At 35.3% G+C, this 20,018-nt stretch overlaps 1 protein-coding gene across 5 annotated transcripts in view; it reads right to left on the bottom strand.

Annotated features, from left to right (window-relative positions):
* Positions 1-1,446: 1,446 nt before the first annotated feature.
* EPRS1 (glutamyl-prolyl-tRNA synthetase 1) overlaps positions 1,447-20,018 on the bottom strand; it is a 37,553-nt gene continuing 18,981 nt past the window's right edge. For 3 of the 5 annotated variants that reach the window (XM_032185206.1, XM_032185205.1, XM_032185207.1), the window contains 20 exons: positions 19,247-19,454; positions 18,688-18,800; positions 17,955-18,072; positions 17,485-17,862; positions 16,433-16,663; positions 15,474-15,722; positions 14,438-14,668; positions 13,850-14,115; positions 12,508-12,559; positions 11,504-11,713; positions 11,305-11,377; positions 10,680-10,759; positions 10,234-10,335; positions 9,429-9,584; positions 9,115-9,312; positions 8,585-8,758; positions 5,901-6,061; positions 4,612-4,690; positions 2,088-2,152; positions 1,447-1,815 (listed from right to left, as the gene is read on the bottom strand). In XM_032185206.1, coding sequence (XP_032041097.1) covers positions 1,665-1,815; positions 2,088-2,152; positions 4,612-4,690; positions 5,901-6,061; positions 8,585-8,758; positions 9,115-9,312; positions 9,429-9,584; positions 10,234-10,335; positions 10,680-10,759; positions 11,305-11,377; positions 11,504-11,713; positions 12,508-12,559; positions 13,850-14,115; positions 14,438-14,668; positions 15,474-15,722; positions 16,433-16,663; positions 17,485-17,862; positions 17,955-18,072; positions 18,688-18,800; positions 19,247-19,454 — 3,295 coding nt within the window. In that variant the 3' untranslated portion in view covers positions 1,447-1,664. The remainder of the gene's footprint in view (positions 1,816-2,087; positions 2,153-4,611; positions 4,691-5,900; positions 6,062-8,584; positions 8,759-9,114; positions 9,313-9,428; positions 9,585-10,233; positions 10,336-10,679; positions 10,760-11,304; positions 11,378-11,503; positions 11,714-12,507; positions 12,560-13,849; positions 14,116-14,437; positions 14,669-15,473; positions 15,723-16,432; positions 16,664-17,484; positions 17,863-17,954; positions 18,073-18,687; positions 18,801-19,246; positions 19,455-20,018) is intronic. The other 2 variants (XM_032185209.1, XM_032185208.1) reach the window with 1 other exon arrangement.

The raw sequence follows: 20,018 nt of genomic DNA on the forward strand, positions 1-20,018 counted from the left end.
ACTTATCCTCAAAATACAGTTCCAGTCCATGCTACAGGCAGGATACCAGGACAAAAAGGTCTTAGGGACACTCTTCTGTTAAGTCAGCTGTGAAAGAAGTTGAACACATAGACTGATGTATCATTTCCCAAATCCTTTGCTAAATACCACCCTTGAGACTTTGTCTATATAGTGAGAAAAAAAAAAATAGATGATTTTAAGATGCAACCAATGCAAATCCTTTAGTACTAATCATCATCAGAGAATTTGCAAGTGTTCAAGCATTCTGAGCAAGGTGGTCTGAAGTATTTAACCATTTTTGCAATTTTCTCGCAAAACCTGGGGTATGACCACAAGTGATAATATGCTGGACAAGCCACTGGTTCAATTTCATATTCAGTATTTTGACAATATTTTGAAAGCTGGCCACATGCATCTATGCAAAAGCAAACATTTTACATGTTTTTGAAAAGGTGAGAAGTATGAAGACCTGCACTGTAAGTCTCATATATGCTTAAGACTTTTGGACTATTGATACAAAAATTGTATTTTGGAAACAGGCAGAACAGGGAGACATGTAGTATTGATCTAGGAAGAGTCTGGGGAGGATCTTACTGGTGTAATTTTTTAATTGCCATGTTTTCACTCAACTCTTCAGGACAAGGGGTTTAGGTAACCTTCCATCATGCAGCAAAATCAAGAATGAGGAACAAGCTAAGTATGCACCATTCAAAAGTTACTCTTTGGTGCTATTTATTGCCAGGACTTCCTTCTTTAAGCCAATCTTATGCTAAAAATGATAGGTTTTTTTCCTCTTCAAATCATTTCATACCTCTGCAACATTCAACCTTCTCTGCTAAAGCTACACATAGTAAGTGAAGGAAAAGAAAAGGGACTTTAAGGAACATGGCATAGATATAACCACAGTCTAAAATCTTTAGCACTTAAAATACCTCCCTTCAGATTGCCTATGCATTACTCATTGCAGTATCACTGTGAGACAGCTATAAATGCCAATTTATAAGATAACAGAAACAGAACTTTGCAAAATACCTGCAATGTCATTAACCTACATCCAGCTAACAATGTGGCATTTATTTTAAGATAGTCTTTCAAATGTGATTCAGGATGGGGTGGATATATTCTTTGAAACATCTGGCTCAAGAGGCAGTTTCCAAAAATAGTAGAATTTACCTTGCCTAAAAGTTAACAGCAAGTTTGTATTGAAAATTGAAAAATTTACAAGCTTTGAAGGTAAAACTAAAAGCAGTCATTTTATGTGTAAATTTTACATAGGAACACTGAACTGGAGTGTTTATGATGTTCTTTCCAATCTTTCAGACATTTTCTCAGAGTACAAGAAAATATGCACCAAAAATGAAAAAAAAAAAAAAAAAAAAGACAGACATGAGCAAGGTATATTCCATCCTTCCCATTCAGCAACATAGAAAAAACAACCAAAGCATATTACAGCTCACGATACATGTTTATTATTAGAGGTGTTTACAGAAAAATCTGCGAATTACTGCTAGTCTAAGACTGACAACTGGGGGTGTTTATGGTTTATGGCTTTGTCTTTTGAATCATCTAAAAAGTCACAAAACTGATTAAGTTTAGGGGCTATTTCAGTCTTATTAAAAAAAGTTCAATTCACAGATAAAGGAGAAGGTGCTTTCAATAGCAGTTTAATAACTACGACCAAATAGGGTGTAAAACTTGGCAGGGTTTTTGCCGCAGACACATTTTGCCCCGCTCTGTAGTTCACGGAGAGGCTGAAAAGGTATGCAGAGACTTTTTGCTCCCATGGAGGGGGCGCCAGGCTCAAGATCTTGATCCCTGAAATAAAAGCATATTAATAAGTAAAAATCTTTATTTAAAAACGAAGATACAATAAAGTGTATTATGTATAAACTCTCAAAAACACACTAATTAGACTGAAAGTTTCAAATCTAAGGGTGTAAGTATACTGTATTACACAGGACAGCAAGAGTCAAGGACAAAGACTGTACATGAGTGTTACACCCACAGGCATCTTATATGCCTGTTTTACATTTGGAACATTTTTATTTTGATCGTGGCAGATCCTCTGCAGTTTGGTTATATTTTACCTTGCAGTGGTCTTCTTGATCCAATCCTCACACTCAATTTCCCCACAGAAAGGGATTTGTACAATCTGAAATGAAAGGGAGAAGGGGTAGAAAAAGTGAGCTATGCATCTAGAAAAACTTCTCGTCTCTGGAAGACTGGAGGACAATGTAGCTACTAAATTCTGCTTGCAGAATCATTTTAATTCTATCAATATTGTGAATAAGCTTTACTGATCTGTGGTTTTCTTTCACCTAGTTTACATCATTAGTGCAGAATTCTCAATTTGCCTTGAACTGGAGCACACCTTTAGTAAGCTTCACTTCATAGCTTCACTTTCTTGCAGTGAAAAAAGGAACCATTACCACTCTAATTTTGCTCACATTAATCTTTTGTTAGTTAAAGTTTCAATACACATGCAATTATTCTTATAGTTTGAACTAAACTTTGCATGCAGCTTAAAAGAACAGAGAAGCGGCCCATATTTTTAAAGAGTTAATAGCCTACATTTCAATTACAGTCAGCAGAATACAGTAACAGGAATTAGGCAGGAGTACTTCAGCTTACAAACTTTCTTCTTAAACCACAGCCAGTGCTAACAATATAATTTGAAGAAATTACAGAATACACGTGGCATAAAATATCATGCATACAACATATAATGGTAGATGGGGAGTCATAAAATGACGAACTTCAGTTTTCTCAATTAACTTAGAAATCTAAAAATATTTATTCATATTTCAAAGTTTAATATATAAACTATATTCAAGTTCTAATATAATATAAATAGTATAATTCCCTTGGCACTCTCTAGAATCTAGCTGTACATGAACCTGAGTACTGGATATTGAAGACCAGGCATTTTACACATTGGCAGACAGTATCATTTGATAATTCTGCAGAAGGAGAAAAAAGGGTATACCTACAGCATTCATGAAAATTAAAAGGTAACAATTTACGAACGTGTACAAATATACAATTAACTCCACGTTGTATTCTTCCTTTTGGATTGAACTTGACTCTCCATTTAAACTGATTTTTACATAAAAGCGTATTTTTTCCTCAACTGTTTCTCTGTCTTGAAGACTAGTATGGTTTAAAGGAGCGCTTATTTTGGAAGCATATCTTGAAGTCACATGTAGTTATACTACTCAAAGAACAGTAGTACTATTTGAACACCTATGTGGAGTAGAATTATTTGTTAAGCAAAGGCTAAAGATTTTTATGTTAAAATCTACCACCAGAATCATGAGATGCTTTAAAGAGAGCTGCTCTAAGCAAACATTACTTTGTAGTCAGCAGGAAGAACCCCAAACCATTCCAAAACAGAGTATTTTACACTTTTATTTAGTTTTGTAAAGGAAAATAAGACAATACTGCTACTTCAGCACCTATGCACAAGAACGTCTAAAATATCCATATCCTCAACTTCGTAAGCATGCTAAATCAGTCCCACCTCTGACATTCACAATCATTCCTTCAAAACTAGCTATAAATCAGATTCAAGTGCAATAGAAGCAAGAAAAGAGTATGATCAAAAGTCAAGGCTAACTTAAAACTATTTTTGAAGTCAACAAGAGTAACCGAGTTCTTGACACTATCACTTTCCATCAGAAATTCTGAAGTTTTCAGAGTAGACCTAATTGGTGTACAAAAAAAAAACAAAAAACCTCAACAACCGATCTCTCTATAAAATGCAGTCTTAATGATTGATTCTGAAGATTGTACTACTTGAATACATTCGCCTAATATATGAAGAATTTCACAGGCTGACAGCCGGTGACAGAATTTCAGGGTTAATGGGAGCAGATCTCTAAAAAAGAATGAGGCTCAAATCTCTGGTGAAGATTTAATCACTCATGTAAGTTTCAAATGCTTTGCCAGAACTTTAAGTTTTTCACAGATCTCTAGCATGTCTATAAAGATAGATCAGACGAACTCAATCATCCACCATCATGGGTTATTCTTACTATCAACCCAAGGAGGGTTCTGATTCCCAGCAATTCTCAATGAACTCAATGGCTTCTACTCAGGTCATAAAGGCAAATCTTCTCTGACGTAAGTAGCATGTACTTTAGACTCTAACTTGGACGCTATCACAAGATTTGACAAGAGTTTTTCGCTGTTTTTATTAGCACAATGACAGTAGCTTATCTTAATCTGAATAAAATATTTACATTAATCTCTCTGAAAAGCACCTTCTAATAGAAATACAAACACTTTAAATGCAAATTATCAAATTGCAGCAACATAATTCACTTCAAGGCACTCTCACCTCTTAGATAGCACTAGAATTTTACATCATATTTAATAAATACAGTATTTCAGCAAAAGAAGAAATAAATAAATTAGCTTGGAAAAGATTATTTTTCTTTGTGCAGCTCTACAGGCAATGCTTCATCTGCTTGTTAGGGGAGAGTTCCATAACAGCTACAACATGGATGGATGTATACAGTCTTTGAAGCTTTTAGCCTCTGATTATTTGTAAGGGACAGGAAGCGTATGAAGGCACTTAGAAGGATTTTGGAATGAAGTAAATACCCTTACCTTTCCTGAATCAAGCTCTTTTTGAAAATCTTCCATATTATTGGCCACCACCATATGACTTTTTAGGTCCTCAGAAGCTCTATAAAAAAAAAAAAAAAAAAACAAAAAACAGAGTCACGGTAGGCTTATATACATAATCTCACTGGCTAACTGAACCAAGTTTTCAGAGCTAGCCAAAACAAAAATTACAAGAGAAGCTATATATTAATTTGAATCTTCTTAATCAGATTATGTTTTTCCACCATTCTGCCCTCAAAGAGATGAAATCTTGATTAATTGCTAATGGGTTGTGCTGTTAGCTGCATATTTTACTATGTTAATTCACAGTTGTGCACATCATTTCAACATTGACCAACTGTACGCAGTAACAGAAATACTACAGGCAATTGTGTTTTATTTTGTTTTTTAAATTACATTCCAAATCCGAACAACAGAATGATTTTTAAATAGATAAACATATTCTGCCTGTAAACAACCTGATCACCATGAAAGGAAGAATATTCCAGCAGTCAAACTCATCTGACATGACGCTTGATCAGCCAGTTAGATCTTTCCAGGTGTGCTTGGGAACAAGAATTTGCAATAACAGACATGCATGGGATTTGGGATATGCAATAACCGAAGGTGACAGAACACTGGAACAGGCTGCCCAGAGGGGGTTGTGGAGTCTCCTTCTCTGGAGACATTCAAAACCCGCTTGGATGTGATCCTGTGTGACCTAATTTAGGTGTTCCTGCTCTGGCAGGCAGATTGGACTAGATGATCTTTTAAGGTCCCTTCCAATCCCTAACATCCTTTAATTCTGTGTGAAACAACAGTTTGAAAAGCATTTGATTTCTTATGAGAAAACAATTGTATGAAAGTCAAGAGGACATAGGGTCTTACCATACACTTCTGAAAATAGATCTTCAACTACTGAAGCTTCTTTGACAACTTTGTATCTTTCAAAATTCCCTACCAAAAGCATCTTTTGGAAATGAATCCCATACAATACCATCCAATTAACTATTTATGATATATACTTTTTTTTTTATTAATACTTTACAAGAATTCAAAGAAGTATTTTTAAAGTCAGTTCACAACCTTTAACATTGTGTTTCACAAGCACTTAAGGAAACTTCTGTCAATGTATGTGAACAAGTTCTGGAGGCGGAATATGAAACATCACAAACAGAAAGATGGGCCAAACCTGTCTTTCTGAACAGTCTAACCAATAAATCAAGAAATTCTTCCGACAGGTAAATTACATGTGTGATTAGCATAGCCATTTGTTATATCACTCAATTTACCTGTTATATAGGTTAGTGTGGATCTCCTCCAAAATCTGCTTCAGTTTATCTTCTGCCTCATGTTCTGAAAGAGTCAGCTTCTGTCCTGTATCTCTTCTGACAGCTACAAACTGTTGGCTTTTCATGTCTCGTGGTCCCACTTCAACTCTGACTGGAACACCCTTAATGAAAAAAAAGTGAGAAGTTACAATGAGTGATTCTCAGAGGAGTTAATATTCTTTCTTTTGTTTTTTGAAGCACAGTCCTAACACATTATTTTAAAAACTTAAGTTTCTTTGAAAGAAATCAGCACATATTGCACCGCTTTTATTAATTTCTGTCTTTCCCATTCACACTCTCTTGCTCCAGTCTTGTTTCGCTTTCAGATGTGTATCACTTTCAGATGTATGAATAAGAAACAGCAGTTCTGTTAAACACAGACTTAATATCAGTGTCAATGGCATGGAATACTTGACTATAAACAGATAGCTTTTTTTATGTAAAGCTTTTATGCTTCATAAACTTCAGTGGTAAGAACCATGTAATTTCTCATCTCCCTTAAACAGGCAGACAGAAAGTTCCCATTTTACTAGTTAGAGTCTATTGAGTTCTATCTATTTTCCTCTACATCCTGATGTCATGTGTGTCATAAGCTGTACATGTTTTTTCAGTGGAAAGGGTAAGAGTGCATAGGAGAGTGGGTACATGAGCATGTGTTGTGTTGTGCGGACTTTTTGGTGCTGCCCAGAGGTAGGACAAGAAGTAGTAGGCAAAAACTGAAACACAGGAGGTTCCATTTGAATATGAGGAAAAACTTCTTACTGTGAGGGTGACAGAGCACTTGAACAAGTTGCCCAGAGAAGTTATGGAGTATCTTTCTCTAGAAATAGTCAAAACCCACCTGGACATGAACCTGTGCAACATGCACTAGGTGACCCTGCTCGAGCAGCGGGGTTGGACTAGATGATCACCAGAGGTCCCTTCTGACCTCAACCAGTCTGTGATTCCCCATACCCCATATTCTTCATGCCATGAATTAATACATTAAAATCCATCTCAAGGATGCAATATCTACTCCTCCTGCAAAGCTACATAAAAAGCTGTTCAAAGTTATTCCTAACAACTTAAAAATTTTAATTTATGGTATATTAAAAAAAAAAAATGTATTTATCATTTCCATCCCATTTTCTAACTGTAACAATTTTCCAGTGAAAGAAAGAATCTTAATGGCCACACAGGAAGACTACCTAAGAAAGAGCAATTGAACTACAGCCAGACACTATAAAACAACTAGCAATGACTTGTCTGTCTTTAGAGGTAGCGTGAGAAACCTGGTAAGCTGAGAAACAGATAAGGTAAAATGCTTCCCAGTTCATTCTTGTACTTATTACTCTAGTATCCTTGTATGTTTTACCCTATTAACTTCCTTATCGGTACTCAGTAAAATGAGTTCACTCTGTCTGCAATTACTTTGATGATGCAGTTTATGTATTCTACTTGTTCTTAACCATGTCAGAATTTAAGACAAGGAGATAAAATAAGTTTTTTTGGGGGGGGAAACATACAGGTTGAAATTCAGAAGGGGTGAGGGGCACCAGGTAACTTAGTGAAGTAGCACGTAAGTCATTTGTGAAGTTATAGCTGCAGGAGACCTGAACTATGCTGGACTACTACCAGGGCAATAAAATTTTTCTCATTGTAAGCTGAATACCCAAAGTGCTTGTCTACTGCCAAAGCTCTATGAAAACCAGCATTCATGCTGAGAATACTAATTCATTGTTTTAATTAGGTCTCTTATTTCTCAACATGATTCTAAATGAAGGTTTTACGTATGTATTTTGATGACATCTAGCTACAGTTCAAATATAAGACGACACGTATAAATGGCTTATTCTGAATACTTTAGTATATTTTATAAAAAGCATCAAGTTTGCCCCCTGCTGCACCTCCTTGGTAAACCTATTTAAAAAAAAAAAAAGCCTCATAACATGGGTTCTTGGTATTAGAGCTTCATTTTTTAAAATGTAAGAGGTTAGACAAAAGAAAAAGAACTTGGAAACAACAGGAACTTTTGACAACTCAGGGAGCTTCTATCATCTTATAATGAAGACAAACATATTAATTTCAAATTCCAAATGAAAACATGATCCTGTAACATCACTCTCTACATTGTTCAATTCCTAATTATCATAGTTTCGTTCCATTCTGCTATTTTTGTTTTACAAAAACCTCTTATAATTGTTGAAACAGAGCTGTTTCTTTTAACTGCTATATAAAGGGCAACATAATAGTGTTTTAAATCAACAAAATTGCTCCTTTCTTTGTCAGCGCTATACAGGTTTATCTCCTCTGTTCCACTGTGTGCAAAGAACACACCATTGTGATCCTGAAGACATTTTGTATTTGTACAAATTTTTAAACATGCAGTTGATTGGTAGTAATGATGCCATTTTCTAAGTATATAAGGTGAAGACTTTAAAGTTCAAAAACTGCTAATGACATGTTTATCCTAGCAAATAGCAAGTCTTGGAAAACACTTGTTCTTCATATATTAATAAAGAGAAACCCTAATAGAGGTGATCACTGATTATAAGGCAGTAATTGTCCATTTAGAGAAAACATCCACCTTCAGAATAAAATACACACATACATACCCCACATTTCAGCTTTGAAAAACCTTCTAGAAGAAAAAAAAAAAAAAGTACCTTAAGTTCCCAATGATTAAATTTCCAACCAGGTGAATAGTTGTCTCTTAGATCAGCACGTACACGGATATTAACACCAAGCAGCCTTTTACGATATTCATTACATTTCTTCAATAAAGCCTCTTTGTCGTCTTCAGAAAGGGAATTTGTGATACCACAGGGAATAATTACGACCTGCAATATAACATGACAGGTATTTCACATTAATATAATAATTATGAGATAATTTTATTAAAGCTTAAGAAATTATTGTGGCCCAGTAATTTATTTCACTATCTCAGAAGTAAAAAAATATATTTCCCTTTTCTTTGAAATGATACAGATAAAATTATTTTACATGGATGGACTATTAAAGGGAGCTTGTCCATCTCAAGCACCCTAATGATTTGTATCAAATTTATACAGCACATTCTGTAATTAGACAGCTGTGTTAAACTCTTCAGTGCGTGATAGGAAAAGCTCAAGAATTCCAAGACAGGTAAGGAAAAGAAAGGGTATTTGAAGTCATATTATGGACAATTTTTACATACCTGAACACAAGCTACTCGAGGTGGGAGCACCAATCCCATGTTATCTCCATGAATCATTGTCATTACACCAATAGTTCGAGTTGTAATGCCCCAGGAATTCTGATATGCAAACTGTTTTTCTCCTGGTTTCTTGGGATCTTCAAATACAATTTCAAACATCTTTGAGAAGTTCTGTCCTAGGTGATGTGACGTTGCTCCCTGAAATAGTGACACGCAGAAAATTCTGCTCAATTGAAAGTTAAGTCTCACTAGTATCAGTTCAAGGCTTCCATCTTACTGTAATTACTGAAAAAAAATCTTTATTAGATAAATACCTGGATAGCTCTTCCACTGGCAGATATAAATGCTTCTACAGTTGTTGTATAATCACCCCCAGCAAACTTCTCCTTTTCTGTCTTCTTTCCTTTCACAACAGGTATTGCTAGGAGATCTTCATACACTTGAGCATACAGATCAAGTATCTGCATCACCTATGATGAACATGCTATTTTAAGAATTATTTAGTATTATGTTTTTCATAAAACATGAAATATATTTATAATCAAAGTGTTAGCATCTAAAAATCTTTAAGAAAACAATATTTTCCTCAAAACTGTGATAAAAAAATAAGATTTCTTCAACTGCTTTTCATTTTGCCTCATCTTCTATGAATGAAATACCAACAAATACAAACCATAACAGATAAGAAGAGTCATGGCAAGAATGTAAGTCCAATGGTTATATTGACTCCTACTTTCCATCTCAAAGTTTGAATATCTACTATATAAATAAGGATACACCATGATATTCAATGAAGCACCTGTTTCTGGACAAAGTACTAAAATTTCTTACAACTAGCAAGTTAACTTATTATTTAGACTTTCAAGGAAAATTAACATCCTCTATGAAGATCACACTCTTCCAACTTGTCGTACTGTTTGAAATGACTAAAGCCTTACACACAAGTTACATCTGAGATAAAACAGCTGCTAGCATAGTTGACGTTTATCATGATGGCTCCCAAAATAAAGTGAGACCGATTTCCACCAGGTCCTAATTAAAAAGATTTGTTTGTGTTGCCATGGAGTAAGATAAGATAACTTTCTGAAAGCAAAAGCGTCAGTGCATTTGCTTTTTTACCTCCTCTGCTGCTTCTTCGTATGTTGCAAATGCTGTGTGACCCTCTTGCCAAAGGAACTCACGAGTGCGAAGGAAAGGTTGGGGATGTTTGAATTCCCAACGCTATAAACAAGACATAACAAGGAACAAAATTGTATGCCATGATTAACACTAAAAGGTCAAATTATTTATTAAAAATAATATTTATAAATATGTTGCCACTTAAAAGTTCAAAAAATCTGAATAAAGTTAAAAAAGTCAACTATTTACAGATTTGTACTTAATATCAATATACCTTAGTAACATAGATTTTATCAAGTGATAAAAACAGATCACAAACCATGTTTATACTTGTGACATGAAATATGTGCTGTGATTAGTATCATCATGCCACATCCACATAAAATAATTGCCATACACTGCACTTATGATAGAACAGTTCAGTCAGAAATTATGTACTGACATACCACAACATTGCACCACTGATTAAGCTTGATTGGAAGATCCCTGTGTGACTGCACCCACTTTGCATATGCAGGATACATGACTGTGAAAAGAAAGCAGTTTTGGTTCTTTGCACAATGCAGCCACTTCATGCCAAAATTTTTTCTTTGATACATGTAAGCTTAACATTCTCTGCTGTGAGAATTACACTTTTATTTATAGTTTTCTTTAAAACATATTTTTTGTCTTAACACATTTTCACTGAAAAAAACTTTAATTTTATCCTGTCTCTCTAGAGAATAGCTTGATGTTTTTATGCAGGATGTGGATCAAAGTACAATCAAACCAAACCTTAGTATATATTTAATTAAAAAAAATAAAAAACATTTTTTTGAAGTCAGTTAATTTTCAGGGTAGTAATGAAAAAGTTCCTGGAATGTAAGTTTCCCAGAGAAGTCCGCTGAAGGGAACTAATAGTGTAAGTCACATTTGCGGCAGACAGCAGTAAATTTTAGGAAATATTTTAAGGAGTTACAGTAAAACGTTCAAAAAGATGGGTTTCCACTTTTCAAAAGGGACTTCATTTATCAGCTTCACTATATCAGTAACTGTTTTCTTTACAGTCAAACTGAATGACAAGACGTTTACCTGTTTCACTTGTGGGACGTACAGCAATTGGTTCAGCCAGATCTGTTTTCCCAGATCTTGTGACCCACGCAACCTAAAGGAAAAAAATAATTAAAAATCAAATAAAACAAGTTTGAGGAAAACTTCCTTTCATAGTCATGTGCAGACTAAGGGGTTGGGTTTTCTTGTACTAAGATTAAAACAATGTTTTGAAGTGTACCTCAGGGGCAAAATCAGCAATATGAGTCTTCTCTTTCTCTAGTGCAGCCTGGGATACAAACATGGGGAAGTAACAGTTTTCCACGCCAAGTTTCTTGATCTCTGCATCAAAGAAGTTCTTGATAGATTCCCAAATAGCATAAGCCCAAGGACGAAGCACGTAGCAGCCACTCACATCATAGTATTCTATCATCTCTGATTTTGTGATCACCTTTCAAAAGAGTCAGATACTGATGTTTCAATTTCATACAGAAAAAACACTCGATAATTCAAGCCTATAGCATGCAACTCCTATTTAAAAATATTTGTGCTCAAAATTTAGCAAAGATATGTGATGAGATTGCTTTTGTTACCTATACAAGAAAGTTAAGCAGGAACATTAAGTTCTATAATAGATCTGAATACTGTAAGAACTTAGCTAAAATTGAATTTCATGAATCCAAGGTAAGAGTCAGTAGCTAATTTCCATGAACCAACAAACTGCTTTTGCAAGAACTTTCTCTAGCTCACATCAGAAGATTTTTATTCCTTTGGGCTTATGCAAAAATTGTAGTAGAAGCAAGAAATAATTTATAACGCTGATATATATTTACAATCTTTAAGTAACCTAGTCATCTCTTTTCTGCCCTTGTATGACAACAAACTCCTTCAAGTATCAACAGATCATAACTTTTGTCATACATCATCTTGAGATGAAATAAAACTTCCAAGCCTGTGAAATTCCTATCACTTCACTGAAGTTGTGTGCACTTAATGAAAGAGGAATTTACACATGCACGCAAATTATGAGAACACACACACACTCATACTTTTTACAGCCTACTTTAATTTATTCAGCTCTTCAATCTAGGCATTTCATTATTTGAGACAATGATAACAACATAAGAGCAAGTACTTCAATACGCATTTGAAAAAACAGAAATACAATATAATATATTAATCAATATCTGCTTCGGCTTTATAAGAGAATGGAATAATTCTTTATTAAAACTGGTGTGCACTTACCTGAGAGAACCAGTCTGCAAGATTTTCTTCTTTCTTAGCTTCTAGACCCAGCCTATGGTATTAGAAAAGAACCAGATTTGTGCCATTGAGCATTTAGCAGTGAAATTTATCTTAATCTTTCTTTTTTCCACCCCTTTGGTTGGGGTGGTGGGACAAGGAACAGAATATTTTAGTTTTATTTCATAATGCCAACTTTTCTCCTTTTTTTTTTTTTTTTTTCTTTTTTTTCTTTTTTTTCTCCTGACAGCTCAATATGAATTGGCTTGTATGAATTGCTAGTAGTTCCTCACTGAGATAACAAGTATTTTTAAAAACAGCTCAGTTTCTTTTCCAGTGTTTGAACCCTTCTAATTCTCACTCAGGGTTTTATCAAGGAACCTCATTACAAAAAAAAAAAAAGCACCACCAATAAGAACATAAGACTAACCAGATATACACACACACAAGCTGTTTTACCATGTATTTTTAAAAATTTCTTACCCAGCCTATGGCTGTGGTTTCAATAAACAGATGCAACTTGAGCTATCCAATTAAACATATCAGACACTTTAAGACAGAAAACTGACTCTTTAAAAAATAAAATAAAAAATAAAGATAACTAGTAAATCTCCAAGATCCTAAAGAAGGCTAAAGCCATCCAATTTTAACCAGATTCAAATGACAATAGACCAAAGTAAAGCTTACGTATATCTGTAAGCAGAGATGTTTTTTAAGGGTGAAAAATACCTTTCTCCAGAATAATTTTGATACAAAATAACCACACCTCTAACATGTAATCTATATATCTGAAACAGGAAACAAATAGTATTGCATAATATTTGTTGTGAAAAGATCTCTAAACTTTCAGCACATGGGCAGGAGAAGGGATGCACCGCAGTCATCGCTGGAGAGTTCCATGTGCAATAGGGGTGCCAAGCTCTGGGTTGGGCTTACACACTTCTCATGGTACTCACAGTACGTATTTTGGAAACCTTGGTAAAATAAAACAAATACAAGGCTTCATCCCCCCCCCCATGGTTTATACTGAGCAAAATATAGCAGAAGCTATTTATTATTATTGCAGAAGCAAATAATGAAACACAGCAAGTTCCTAATAGACTGTGTGTATTGCCTTATGATTTCTACAGGCTAAGCAGGAATTCTCCTCACTAGGAGGATGAGGTACAACAGGCACTAAAGCTTCGGTCACTTGCTTTTGCTTGATCCCAAATATAAAAATTAATAATGACTTTGTAATTGTTCATGCTTTCAAGTGAAACAAGAAAGTTGTAAATATCTAAAAATCTGAATAGATGTAAACAGTTCTGGTTCTTAGCAAATAGATTAAAGGTCATATCTTTACCTGGTTTGTTTCTTAGGGCCTTGACCTTCTCCTGATCCACTTGAGGAGAGATCACTACCACTCTGTCCTTGCAAAGGCTCTTTTTTCGGTCCATCATTTTGCTTCTGTTGCTTACTCTGCTTTTCTGACTTGTTCTCTTTCTCTTTCTTCTTCTTGTCTTTGTCATCAGCACCACTAGCAGAAACTGGTTTATAGTCAACTCCTGCAACAGACTTATACTGGGCCTTCAACTGAAGAAGTTCCTTAACAGCTGCATCTATCTTTTCCTTGAAGGACAAACAAAGAAATTCATACAGAAACCACAGAAGTAAACGCTTTATCAAAAAAGCGAAACAGATCTATGTTTGGCATTATGGACATCCATAGTGTTGGGGGAAAGCCTCTGCAAAAGCTGATACTTAAATGTTTTAACATTTTAAGGACCATATCTGACAGGAACAATTTAAAAAGCACATTTCAGATCTCGAATTCAATTGCTGCCTATTCTGAATGCACATTTCTAATTCCTATAATCACACTGATTTGAAATAGATTTTCAAATTTAAATACCCATATAAAATTTAATATTACAGTATTTTATTTTTATACCTTTTCTGCTTTTTCTGCTTTCAATTTCCTAACTTCATCTCCTTGAAGAGCTACTTTGTTAAATAGAGCTTTAGCTTCAGGTGTGTCAGGACCACTCTGTGCTGTATTTGATGCTTGGGGCAAAGCACCTTGAGCTGCTGGCGGATGTCCGGGCTTGTAGTCCTGTCCAGTCTTTTCCTTATAGTCAGCTTTTAGAGAAAGAAGGAGTTTTACTGCTTCATCTATTTCATCCTATAGGGAGGATAAATAGCAAGATGTACTAGTGAGAACTAAAGACTGAACCGACAAGAAGCATTGATTTTTAAGCTAAGAAAATAAAATTTCCATCTAGCAATCAACAGAGGGCTTCATAGTTAAGGAAAGACTCAAGTAATAGCACAACATTGCCCCTAAGCAGCAGAAGTGTTTTTAAGCACTATCACGTTGTATGAGAATGCTTCCCCTACCCCACCAGGCCAGCTACAATCAATAATTGCAGCAGAATCTACACTGAAAAACACAACACAATGTTTTAGAAAATGACTTTAAAAAAATCCGCAAGATAAAAGGATTCTACAGCATAGAAATAGAGAGAGGAAAACAGCAGCAGCTCCTGAAAACACATAGGTTTGTCTCCTGCTCCTTTCCACAGCTCTCACAGAATGTGCTAAGTTTTGATAAATCTTGCTATCGTTGCAGCACGCTAGATACTTTTATCTTCATTTGTTACAAACACAGCAAGAAGTATATTAAAATTTTCTGCAGGATTGACATCTGTCATGCTTATCTCTGACATCTAGATGAATAGACAAGTTTGACTTTTTATATCAGTAAAATTTAGAATGAAGTTTAGAATGAAGTCTTGAAGTTGAGAAAGTATTCAGTATCAGAGTGAACTTGTGTGACATTACCAGACCATGCAAGTTTGATAGCTAAGCTCTGACCAGGATATAAGGGAGTTTATTACACCATTTGATCATTACTTGGTGAAATATTTCCCCCCAGCGGCAAAATGTGGTAAGAATTGCAACTGATTACTCTCTATTTACTGTTATACCTTGGAAGCTTTCTCTGCTTTCAGTCTGCGTACCACTTCACCTTGTTCAGCTACATTATCATAAAGTGCTTTGCCATCCACTAAACTACAGGATCCCAAGTTACTGCAGCATACAGAAGATGGAAGTGTAGCAGAAGACACACAAGGAGAAGCTGTAGGTGGATTTCCAGGCTTGTACTCTTGACCTGTCTTTTGTTTATATTCTGCTTTTAAATTGAGAAGAACTTTCACAGCCTCATCTACTTGTTCCTGAAGCAAGAAAGGAAAAAAAGCAGTTGCAGATAAAGACAGAAACAACATAGATACAACACAATAGCTAACATAACATAACCTTTACTAGAGTGGGCACTAAGGTAGCTGTTGTAATACAGCTTCTAGAGGTAACATGTTAGTAGCAGTTGTCATTACCAAGATCTGCACTAAAACTTTTTAGCCAGAATACCTATGAGCTGAGTCATGTAGGATTTAAACAGGCAGTGTATATGTGAGGGCTGATTTCAGTGCCAAGAAAGCTCCCCATTTAAGTAGCTTAGTTCCATGCAGTTAGAGCAGTGCATAGCTCTGTGCACAGGAGAATGGGAGCAAGTTCTCATGCTGAACGAAGAATGGGTTCCCTTGACACTATCAAATTACCACCAGATTCATAATTGCCATTCTAGCCTTCAACCTACAGACCTTTTTCTGAAGTTACGGCCTATATTCTCCTTCACTTAGCTTGTACCATTAAAAAACAAAAACAAAAAAATATTTTGTTTTTTTTTTTTTTTTCAGGCTCGCCATGCACTACCGCAGAACTTGTGAAGTCAACCATATCAGCTTAAGAGAATTCACGAAAGCATTTTATGGAATTTTAAAGTATTTGCTTAGATTTTGTTCCCCAAGTTTCACAAAGCCTGTGATTAGGTTTTAATCTAAACTGAAAATACTGTTCCACTCAGAAGTATTCACTGCTATTACACCTTTGAAGCTTTCTCTGATTTAAGTTTGCGGACCACTTCGCCTTGTTCAGCTACTTTGCTGTACAGAGATCTGCTGTCTACTGGACATGGGGGTGGAAGAGTAGAAACAGGAGAAGACTGAGCAGGGACAAAGACCACAGGTGGGCTTCCAGGTTTGTACTCCTGGCCTGTCTGTTGTTTATATTCTGCCTTAAGGGATAAAAGGACGTCCACGGCAGCACCTATCTGATCCTGAAAGAAAGAAAAGGGTAGAAAGAGGGAGAAACAAAGATGTAGAGACATGAGACTCTGAAGTACACGTTAAATGCTTTTATGAAAAGACCTGCAGATTATGTACACCTATTCTGTTTTCTTAAGTATGTAGTAGTTGTTTCATCTATTATTCTCCTAATGCAACAAAGTATCTGAAGTTAAGGAAACCTCTTTATCTATCCTGAATAAAATCATAACAACAAAGTTTAGATCTTCCCATTGATTTAGATTTTATGGTGCCACCAAGACACTATTATGAACAGTATTTATCCACCAGGCACAAAGTATATTACTTCCTCTCTTTTTTTTGCTTTGCATTAGAAAGAATGAACACAGCTACTAGTAGCTATGTTTCTTATGCTCAGATCCAGCCAAAAAGATGCCTTGAAGATATCTGTTGTATTTGGATCTTTACTTTTCTTTTTTAAAATAATATTTAAATATCAACAAATCAATCCTATGAAGTCACATAATTTGACTATATTTAATAAAATTAATAAATAAAAAAACTGCAGGACATTTTTACCCCAAGGACCAAATTCAGATAATCAACTCATGCATTGGCATAAATGCTTCAGAACTAAGAAATGTTTGTTAATATCCATAAAAATGCAAGCAAATTCCTAGCATTTTGTCATATTTCTAGCTAAAAGATTAATATTGGAAAACACAAGTCTTGATAGAACACAGCTCAGTGCAAATTATGATCAGTGTGATCAACCCATTCACCTCCAAAGGCAGGGGACAATGGGCTACACAAACCCCCAAAACCCAAACAAAATAATAATTTAATCAGCCACCTTAGGTGCCTTCTCAGCTTTCAGTTTTCGGACAACTTCTCCTTGCTCTGCTACTTTATCATACAGAGCTTTACTGTCCAGGGTACCAGAGGTCTGAAGCTTTGAAGACACACACTGTTCATTCACAGACATTGGAGGACTTCCAGGCTTGTACTCCTGGCCTGTCTTCTCTTTATATTCTGCTTTCAAGGCCAGCAACTGTTTCACAGCTTTATCAATATCTTCCTTTGCTGCCTTCTTAGCTTTCAAGTCACGAACTACATCACCCTGTGCAGACACCCTGTTGTAAATAACCAGATGGTCTTCAGATGCTGTACAAGTTGGAGTAGAGGTACCACCACCAAGTGGAGCAGACTTTCCTTTTACTGCTGAACTAGCCTTTAAAAAAAGAAAAAAAAAAGCCAAATATTCAGCATGACCACCTTGTACAGTAATACATTTTACAGCACTTTTTAAAAACACAAATTTACCTCTTTCTTCGCACTTTCAGCCTTGGCCTTCTCTTTTGACCCAGATGTTGGCATTTCCTTAGTATGTCCATCAGGAATGTAAATCAAAATGCATGGGGCTTCTTTACAGCTGTAAGGACTATAGGAAGATTTATAAAAAACAACAAGAAATACAAGATAACACACAAAACATTTATTGCAACAAATGTTCTGCTCTTCAAGTCTCTCTTTCACAACTCCGTATTTGCCTTTGTATACAGTTGTAGCCATTCAAATTTACGTAGCTGGGGATCCGTATTGATCCCTGTTACGAACAGCAAGTTCTCTTTATATAATAATGCTATGCTGAACAGCAGTGTAATTTTAGATGTTTGATAATTCTGTAAAGAACTATTACAAAGAATATTTGTGCACACTAATTGGGCAAATGACTGTTTTAATCTGTAACATTGTTTCTTAATTTATATTCTTAGAATCAGAACAAGGAAACCTGATCTCTACCAAATCCAAGCTAGTTGAGGTGCACCAGAAAGTGCCACACGCTTGCCTTAGACAGTTGAAGACACAGAAACATAGACAAAAAACATGATAGTCCACAAAAATAACCCACAGAAAAGTGGTAAAGAGGAAGATATCTGCAGCATTGGCGAAATATTGGCAACATTACTGTTGACATGATGTGTGAACATCTTAAAACACAGCAAATTAAAGCAAATTCTGTGATGTCTGCTTGGCCTGTTCTTAAGTAGCTTACCTCACTGGCTCATATGGTTGATCACAAATAAAGAATCCTCTTCTCTGAAGTTGTATTATGTCCCCTTTTTTTAAATCCCTAAGGCAAGGATCGCCTAACATCAGTTCTTCTTGCTGTAAGAGTTAAAATAAATCAGTCCAAACCTAACAGGGCACAAGAAACAGTAAGAAAAATGGTAGAGCTGTTGAAGGATAGTGCTAATTTTTCTAAGTGTTGAAATGTCAGTTGATTGCAGAGGCAGCGGAACAAGTACTCGCAAGAAGATGCCATATTATAAGAATGCAACATGACCAAAAAAAATTAAACTATTGGTCCCACATGTAAGAGCCAGGTAATGCATGAGTATACAAAATCACAATTAAAGTCATATTACTACATTTCAATTAATGTTATTATGAGAAGCTGAATGGAAAACATACAAACAAGATACACACCCTTTGCTTGTTTGACAAATTAAGTTTGTCAAAGTTTTAAAAACTGTCAAAAACCAGTAACAAGAAATAGCAATGGCAAAAAAAAAATAAAGCTTTGTAAAATATAAAGGGGAAAAACATCTTACCTTGCTATTTTGGTTGATATATTGCTTGAAATCCTCATCTTTACCTAGAACTGGCTTAGTGATTAGATGTTCATAATTAACACAGACAGTTGGGATGAGCGGTGCACGTGGAGTGTCTGCTAACCAAGTGATCTTAGTAGTTTTTTTGAAGTCCTTATTCTCTAAGTTTAACTTGGTATCAATGGACAGAATTTTTCCACTTGAATTTCTACAGGAAAACAGAAAGGATAAGAGCAAAACCTAAATGATTTGTTCTCATTTGATACTAGAGTACATCAACAGATCCACTGAAAAAAAATTGTTCAGAGTTCAATTTTGAAGTGTAGGAAATGGAAAAGTATAGTCACTGCTGTTGAAGTTCCCCTTTACTTCTGATTTTTTAAATATCACAAGACACTTTGGAACATGAGAAAAATCTCTAAATCTCTACGTATTTGCTTTACATTCTCTGTACCAACTCACTCCGTTCTGCCACTGCCTCAACATAACTATTTCCAAAATATTATGATTTCCTTCCCTCACCAAAAGTTCTACAACTTACATTTTGATCGGTTTAATTTTTTAGTATGTAAAAGCATGTATTTCTACAGAATAAAAATTGTTAAAATTCCAAGGGTTTTTGTTGTTGTTGTTGTTGTTTTTTGTTTGTTTGTTTTTTGTCTGACAAAGCTGTTTCACAGTGGAACACCACCAACAAACACAGAACACTGAATAAGGGAGACATGCAGTAGGACCGACTGGTGATTTCAGACCTGATCTATAGTAAAGTATG

Source organism: Aythya fuligula, chromosome 3 (assembly GCF_009819795.1).
Source record: "Aythya fuligula isolate bAytFul2 chromosome 3, bAytFul2.pri, whole genome shotgun sequence".
In the NCBI taxonomy this organism is placed as follows: Eukaryota; Metazoa; Chordata; class Aves; order Anseriformes; family Anatidae; genus Aythya; species Aythya fuligula.